At 33.8% G+C, this 8,738-nt stretch overlaps 1 protein-coding gene across 1 annotated transcript; it reads left to right on the forward strand.

The window, feature by feature from the left end:
- The first annotated feature begins 440 nt into the window (after positions 1-440).
- Positions 441-7,948, forward strand: LOC110033536 (glyceraldehyde-3-phosphate dehydrogenase GAPC2, cytosolic). Its single transcript, XM_020737554.1, has 13 exons — positions 441-536; positions 636-668; positions 763-856; positions 1,019-1,022; positions 1,937-2,055; positions 2,147-2,246; positions 2,629-2,775; positions 2,869-2,929; positions 3,035-3,132; positions 6,486-6,628; positions 6,834-6,917; positions 7,404-7,493; positions 7,588-7,948. Exons 1-13 carry the CDS (start codon positions 533-535, stop codon positions 7,631-7,633), a joined length of 1,023 nt encoding a protein of 340 aa, XP_020593213.1. The 5' UTR covers positions 441-532; the 3' UTR covers positions 7,634-7,948.
- The last annotated feature ends 790 nt before the right edge of the window (positions 7,949-8,738 follow it).

The raw sequence follows: 8,738 nt of genomic DNA on the forward strand, positions 1-8,738 counted from the left end.
ACATCACCCATTCTTGATTTATAGTTATTTCGAGCCAGTTAACAGCTGGAAAAAAACAATGGCTGTCAAAACGCAAAACCGCTGTCTTGGAACTCTCTAGAACGCGAGGCGTGGTGCCTATCGTAATTAACATTAGGTTCAAGGGCATTCACCCTGCCCGGAACCACCTCACGAAATCATCCACCCGCATCGACGTCTCCATTCACGCGCGACAACACCAATGACGTAGTTCCCATGTTTGCCGTGATATCTTTGCGATCCACTTGCATTAACGTACCAATCAAGTATCGCCACGGCGGTGGATTACATTATGCTAATTTGATGCGAAGGAACTTTTTAATCAAACCGCTGACCGGCAAAATGGGCGGTTTTTGAATTCCCGTTAACGACCTTCTGGAGCGTCCAGAACAGCCCTAGGTGACCACGGAGACTCCTATATAAGGGTCTCAAATACCGACTTTCTTTGATCATTTTTCCTGCGCCATTAATTCCTCTCCAGTCGCTTCCTATCTCCTTGTTATTCTCGATAGCCATGGGTAAATGATTTTTTTTTTTTTTTAATCTGATAGGATGCAACTTCGCAGGATCTGGTTCGTTTTTCTTGATTTTGATTTTGATTTTTTTTTATTTGATAGCATCTGGTGGAAAGATCAAGCTCGGAATTAACGGTAGGTTCTTTTTGTTCATGCTGGTTTGGAATTTTTTTGATCAATGAAGGAGGAGTTTGGGTTGCTGATTATTGGGATTTGATGATTGTCTTAGGTTTTGGAAGGATCGGACGGCTTGTGGCTAGAGTTGCGCTTTTGAGTGACGATGTGGAGTTGGTCGCTATTAACGATCCGTTCATCACAACGGGGTTTTTTTTTTTTTTTTTTTTTTTGTGGATCTGTTGATTCGGCGATCTGATTGTTTATGCCGTGTGATTGACGTATCAGTTGTGTAATTTTCTTGGTCAGTTGAGATTGATGGTTTTTCTAGCCATATAAGATGAAGTATTACTTGTTCAGACTGTCGTCAGTTATGTTATGGTGGATTGGGATGTTAATGGTGGCATGGGGTTGAAATGGTTTATGTATGTAAGCGCATTCCATTGCTTAGGTGTCTGACGGAGTGTTTATAGTCGTAAAATCTAACTAGTTTGGACTTAAGGTGCCATCTGCGTTGATAGCGATGTATTTATTTGTTGCAATCATTCTATTGTAAAACATCTTTGTTATGCGCGATTTCTTTACTGTTATCTTTTTTTTCTTAAATTCTTAGGAAAACTGATTTTTGATCGGACTTGAGTGATCTAGCTAAGGTATGGGCTGTTTGGCTCCAAATAGGAATTTAGTGATCCAGATTTTCTATATCTTTTTATGTTAAAACAGTAGCTATTTGGCATGACAGATTCTCTTTGTTTCGGGGTGTAAGATTTGTTGAAGGGACAGGTTTTTAAATCCGAGCAGTGGGGTTAAACAATTTCTGATTTAACTAAGAATAGTGCTGAAATTAGGTGTTATTAAAACTGTAGGATTTAACTTTGCAAAATTTTGTTTGGCCTGATTTGAGCCGAATCTTGGTCAAATTCAGTTTTAGCTCAAATCTTGCCTACTATAGGATATAAAGACCAGCCATCAGCCTTCCTTAATGTCTCTTGTTAGTTAGGGAACCTTGAACAACAGCGTTATTAATTTGTTAACCTGTTTTCAGCTGATATCTACTAGGCAGCACTAGTTTAGGACACAACTCTTATTCATATGAATGTTATTTAGGCAAACTAGATCTTTTTAATTTATTTTTTGGGCGGAATCATTCCGTTTGGTCTTGTGTGTGGCAGCCTCACATGTTCACAGTACTTGAAAATTCTGTAATAACTATTTTATCTGGTATTTAAAAAAGAATTATTGTTGATTACAGTATTCAATTATTATTATTTAACTTGGAAAACTGTAAGCAGACATACATGTTCAAGTATGACACTGTGCACGGGCAATGGAAACATCACGAGATAACAGTGAAGGACTCCAAGACCCTTCTCTTTGGGGAGAAACCTGTCACAGTCTTTGGCATCAGGTGATCTTGAAAAATAGGTTTAGTCTTTGTCATCTTGTGAATTCTGATGATAATCTTTTTACTTGGATACTAATTACTTTGGCATGTAAAGGAATCCTGAGGAGATCCCATGGGGTGAGGCTGGTGCTGATTATGTTGTGGAGTCTACTGGTGTCTTTACGGACAAGGACAAGGCTGCTGCTCACCTGAAGGTATAACTCAAGTTAATTTCTTAAATCTCTCATCACATCTATATTTTTAGCTGAAAGAGGAAAATTTAACTCATTTCTGTTGTTTGCAATTTGTCCAGCTGGTCATACTATTAAATGTTTATGCTTGTAATACTGGCTTCTGTGATGGAGCTTTCTTTGTCTTTCTTCATTCTGCTATTTGATTGACAATCTGAGTGCAAACTGGCTTTGTAACTGTTTTTGAAATACAATTCTTAACGGAGGAATGTTGACTTAGGGTCTAAAGTTTTAAGATAGAAAATACTTGTTACTATAATTGGACTCGATGGAATAATTACTGTTTCTTATTTTCACTGGTGATTTAATAAAGAAATTGTGTCATTTCTTCTTCATGGATCAACAGGGTGGCGCAAAGAAGGTTATTATCTCTGCACCTAGCAAAGATGCTCCAATGTTTGTCGTTGGTGTTAATGAGCATGAGTATAAAGCTGATATTGATATTGTTTCTAATGCAAGCTGCACTACCAATTGCTTGGCTCCTCTTGCAAAGGTATATCTAAAAATTCTTTTTTTTTTATCAGGGATGAATTGGAGCATTTTTTTTATTGTGGTGATTGATAATTGTCTGCGTTTATCGTGGCAGGTTATTAATGACAGGTTTGGCATAATTGAGGGCTTGATGACAACTGTGCACGCAATCACTGGTCGGTTTACAAAATTTTTATTACTTGTAGTACACAAGGGCTTATGTTTTAATTGCATTCACGTTGAAGATTACTCTAAATCTTATTTCTTATCTTCTGATCCAGCAACTCAGAAAACTGTTGATGGTCCATCAAGCAAGGACTGGAGGGGTGGAAGAGCTGCTAGTTTCAATATCATTCCTAGCAGCACTGGAGCTGCCAAGGTATGGCATGCTTGGGTTTTGTGGCGACATTCAAGAATGCTTTTTTTTTTTTTAATTCAAAAATTGATAGAATGCTCCCTTATGTTGTTTTGGCATCTACTATTTCATTACCTGTCATGGTAATGTATTTTGGATTTTATTTGCAATAACTGTTGAGCTACAATATACTTGTCAATAGCAAAATAAATTACTATAGTGCAAGAGCTCCTGAGTTATAGAGCCTGCATTTATGTAGAGAGCTATTTTAAAAATTGGAGCATTTACATACATAACACAATTCTTATTTTAAAAATAATACAACTCATATTAACTATGAAGTATGAATGGTTTATTAGTTATTTAAAAATATAAGAAAATATTTCTAAATACATAAAATAAATAAATCTATCAATATCACATATTAGAACATAAAATTTTTACACAGGTATGGAGTTTAACAAAAGATATTAATATTGAAAAATCAACTAAGGAAATTATATTTACGAACAAAATTATCTTGGTTGTGACAATGTAGAATGTTAGGATAAAATGCAAAAACTGAAGCTGCAAAATAACTTTGTATACAAGCCTTATTTATATACATCGAAACCTGAAGTTATTATTATCATCATAAACTAGTCTCACTCATCATTTTCATGTCATCTGTAAGTTTGGCATAGAAGAAGATTTTTTATTTTGTCATTTCTCTGAAAACATCTGCTCCTTATGCTATTCTAACAAAAATAATATTAAAGACTAGTTAACTAAGCTAGCACAACAATTCATAGTGCGAATAAGTGCCATTAAGTCCACCTGTGTATTACCATATCAATAGCACAAGGGGTGCATGTTTTGTTATGCTTCCTATCAGCCATAAACGCTTGTTTTTTCTTGTGCTATTTGACTTGTCTGATCTGCCATTTTGAAAAATTTCTCCCATATGTAGTTCAGTTTTTCTACATTTCTTAGTATACACTTTTTATAAAAATCTTTATTTAGATTGTTTCTCCCGAGGTTGTTCCTGTTTTTTTACATTTCTTAGTAAAATACACAAATAAAATTAGATGGGAACGTCTAAAAGACAAATAAAATAAATTTTAAGGCTTTTTAAGATTTGATTTGTTCATGAGAAGCTAATTCTATATGGAATAAAGTAATAATCACTATTAGACAAGTCACAAAAGATGTTTTAGGAGAAGTAATAGAAAAGTTATTATAAATAAATATAATCGGTGATAGAATAATAATGTGCAATAAAAGATAAAAATATAAAAAGTTTTGCTATAAAAATTGGTTTAAATGTAAAACTTAAAATTAGGGAATGTATAAGGAGATCCGTAGGGAATTTAAGTGAACAGTTTGTGAGGCTAAGAATTCCGCCTTTAATAATCTTTATAATAAATTATATACTAAATATGGTGAAAGAAATGTGTAAATTAGTCAAACAAAGAGGAAAGAAAATTAATGGTTTAATTTAAATAAAGCGTATTAAAGATGAAAATTAAAATGTGTTTTTCTTAAAGAAAGCTATTTAACATATGTGGTTGAGATCTTTTGATTAATGTTTTAATGAAGTTGAATATATGATTGACCTTAGTAATCCTAATATCGTTAATAATAATAAAACTTATTGTTTTTTGCTGTTGTATTAGTAAGAAAAAATTTGATGAGGTTATAAAGAAAACCAAGCGTGAAAATTTAGTAGGAACTAATGATATTTCAATAGAAGTGTGAAAATATTTTGGATATATAGAAATTTATTGGCTTACTAAACTTTTTAATGTCATTTTAAAATTTAAAAGATGCTTGAAGGGTGGATGAAGAGTATTTTGGTTCCAATATTTATGCATAAAAAGGATGCACAAGAGTTTGCAAACTATAAATTAGATAAGTTGGTGTGTCATACATTAAAATTATGAGAAAGTGTAATCGAACATAGGTTAGAATTTTATACAAAGATTTCTTAGAATTAGCTTGGATTGATGTTGGACATACATATGATTTTTATTGATTCAAAAAAGCATACAATAAAATTCCAAGAGAAATTTTGTGGAGAGTTCTAGAAAAGGAAGGTCTTGATAAGTTGTATATTCAAGTTATTTTCGAGATATGTATAGTAGAGCTATCACTTGTGTTCGGTTTGAAGGAGGCTTGACCGAGCAGTTTTCTATTTCAACTGGATTCCATCAGGGATTAGTTTTAAGCCCTTATCTTTTTGCTTTAGTTATGCATGCACTTACTGGACATCTATAGGAGGATATGCCTTGGTGTATGTGTTTTGTTGATGATATTATTCATTTGGATAAGACTAGAGAAAAAGTTCAGGATAAATTTGGATTATGAAGGTCTACATTAGAGTCTAAAAGTTTTTGTTTGAGTCGATTTAAAATTGAATACATGAAATAGAATTTTAGTAGTAATAGTGGCAGAGTTATAACAATGGCTGATCAGATCATTAAAAGAGTGTTATTGATGCGGATGTTATTAGTAGAATTTAAGTTAGATGGTTAAAGTGGAGGAATGTATTGAGCCTATTGTGTGATAGAAAAGTATCACTTAGACTTGATGGAAAATTTTATAAGATGGTGGCAAGACCCGTAATGCTTTAAGACGTAGGAGAAGCATAAAACTAAGTTAAAATGCTACTGAGATGAGAATGCTTAGGTGGATGATTGTCTTGACTCTTAGAGACAAAATACAAAATGAATGTATCCGTGAAAGTGTTGGCATAGCTCCAGTGGTAGACAACATTAGTGAGTCATCTTAGATTGTTAGGTTATATAAAGCGTCGACCATTTGATTATCCAGTCATGAGAGTAGATGTTTTAGATTCAACTTGTGTTGAGAAAGGTAAAGGTAGACCTAAAAAAACTTAATTAAATGAAAATATGACACTCAATAGGACACAATGGAGAAAAAGGATTCATGTTGCCAACCGCACTTGGTGGGATAAGGGCTTGTTGTTGTTGTTGTTACTAATATGCACTTTCATGAAAATGGTTACTGTTAATAGTTCCCATTAAATCTTTTAATGAGTTTTGAGTTTTCTAGTTGTTACCTTTGGAATATGCACTTTCATGGAAATAAAAAACCTGAACGTTGCTGTTTTTATTAAAGCAGAAAGTTTATACAGTTTGGTGGGGAAATACAATCTTTTTTTTTTTTTTTTTTGTTTTTTCTCTTCCGGGAAATCTATGATGGTCCGAAGTAAGATTGACACGCTGCTCCTGTCATCTTTTTTTTTTTTATTTTTTATTTCCCAGAAATGAAGAAATATGTGTTTGGTTTTATTTTGTTGTAGCTGCTGTTAGCTTGGTTTAAATTGATGTCTCATCCAAATTCTAAGTATCATTTTTTTTTGGTGAAATGAAAAGGCTGTTGGGAAAGTTCTTCCTGCTTTGAATGGGAAATTGACTGGTATGTCCTTCCGCGTACCAACTGTGGATGTTTCAGTCGTTGATCTTACTGTTAGAATTGAGAAGAAGGCCACGTATGAGGACATCAAGGCTGCTATTAAGTAAGCTACTAATCCAATCCCTCTTCTTACAAACACCTTAATAAGAATAAATTGTCGTTTGGACTTTTGCTTGTAGATAGTATTATAAGCAATTATTACTACGTGTTTTGAAAACCTTTTTGAGCATCATTGTGTTAGTATTATATAGCCCAGCATTCCTTTTACCGACTTCATATTAATGCATCTCTTTGAATTTGCTTTACAGGGAAGAGTCTGAGGGAAAGCTTAAAGGTATCATTGGCTACACTGAAGATGATGTTGTGTCAACTGACTTTCTGGGCGACAGCAGGTATCTGTTTGTTATGTTCCTCCTGTATGTTCCACTTTCTTGTATTTAGGGGTGTAAATGAGCCCGAGCTTGAGTAAGCCAAGTGATTCTTCATGTTTGGTTCAATTTAAATTCATTTGTTCGTTTCAAGCATAAATAATTTTAAAAATTTATATTTTATATATTCTTTAAAAAATTACATAAAATTTGGCATAAGAAGGTATAATAAAATATTATTTTTAATTATTTGATTAATTCGAGCTAAAATAAGTAGAACACAATTGAATCAAGGTCTGTTAATGTTTTGTCTCATTTATAAATTGAACTCAAAAAAATTGTGTGATCGGCTCGCTCAAGTAGTTAATCAAATGAGGAATTTAGCAAGCCCAATTTGTATGAAAGCCCAATTTGTATTCCCCAGTTGTTTTTTTTTTTCTGTTAATGATTGTTTATTTTTCCCTCTTTTGTTGCGATTATATGATGCTACTTTTGGTGTTATAAATATAGGTCTAGCATTTTTGATGCCAAGGCTGGAATTGCATTGAACGATAACTTTGTGAAACTCGTGACCTGGTATGACAACGAATGGGGCTACAGGTAAATTCCCAAACTTTTCTTCGTTTGCTCCAACTTAATTTTTTTTACAGGTAAATTCCCAAACCTCAACTTTTCTTTGTTTTGTTTATTGCAGCAACCGTGTAGTGGATCTCCTTCGCCACATTGCCAAATCAAAGTAGATTGATGAGAAGCTCGGTGACACTCCCACCTCGCACTATTATAATTTGGCCTTTATGGTTGTTGTCTTTGTTCCTAAGTTTTAATGAGAGAATAAATGGATGAGGTGCTTCAAGTAATGTTGATGAACATCGTAGTTTTATTTTTCCTCGTCATTATCTTGGCATGCGGTTGTGCTTGCCTATATTTTGTTAATTGAGGTTTTGCTAAGACCCCCTGCTATTTGGGCCACACGTCAATGTGGTTGTGTTTGCATTGGTTTTGCAAGTACATTTTATGTTTTTTAGTAGAAAAATATCTTTGTTGTCTGATTCTAATATATACCTGTGAGGCTATGGAAATGCCCATCTTTGTTGTCTGATTCTATTATTCCTGTGAGGCTATGGAGAAGCCTTGCACGGGGTTTTGGACCGTTGTTGACGATTTTTTCAGTGGAATATTAGATTAGAGAATAATTCCTGTGAGGCTATGGAGAAGACATACACCTGGTTCTGAACGGTTGTTGGTTAGATTTTTTTCTTTTTTCATTGGACTATTAGACTGGATAAAAGTTTCTGTGAGGCTATGGAGAAGCCATCCACGGGGTTTTGGACAGTTCCTGATTAGATTTTTTTTTTTCTTTATTTCAATAGAATATAATTTCAGAGAAATTCTTGATTAGCTGATCTACTAGATTTCTTCCTGTGAGGTTATAGTGAAGACAACCACATGTTTATTGGACGGTTGTTATAGCTGATCTCTTAATCTTTTTCTTGTGCGAGGACAACCACATGTTTATTGGACAGTTGGCTGTTAAATGTTCACATAAATATTAGATGAGTATGTTTTGGTTGTCCAGTTGTATTTGGAGATGATAATTTTTGTATGTATTAGAGGAGCAATCACAAGATGTTGGATGCCCCGTCACTTTGGATGATTTTGAACGGTTGTACTTATTGGATGCCCCATCACTTTGGATGGTTGGTCCGGAGCGTTTAACCAAAGTGACGCTGCTTATCATGTGGTTAATATAAGAAACTTTTATCGAGCTTCAATGTAATTGTAAGGTGTCGGTTTTTTTTTTTTTTTTTTGGTTTTTTTCAAGCTATTTATTTTTCAATGCAAAAA

Source organism: Phalaenopsis equestris, unplaced genomic scaffold (assembly GCF_001263595.1).
Source record: "Phalaenopsis equestris unplaced genomic scaffold, ASM126359v1 Scaffold001214, whole genome shotgun sequence".
In the NCBI taxonomy this organism is placed as follows: Eukaryota; Viridiplantae; Streptophyta; class Magnoliopsida; order Asparagales; family Orchidaceae; genus Phalaenopsis; species Phalaenopsis equestris.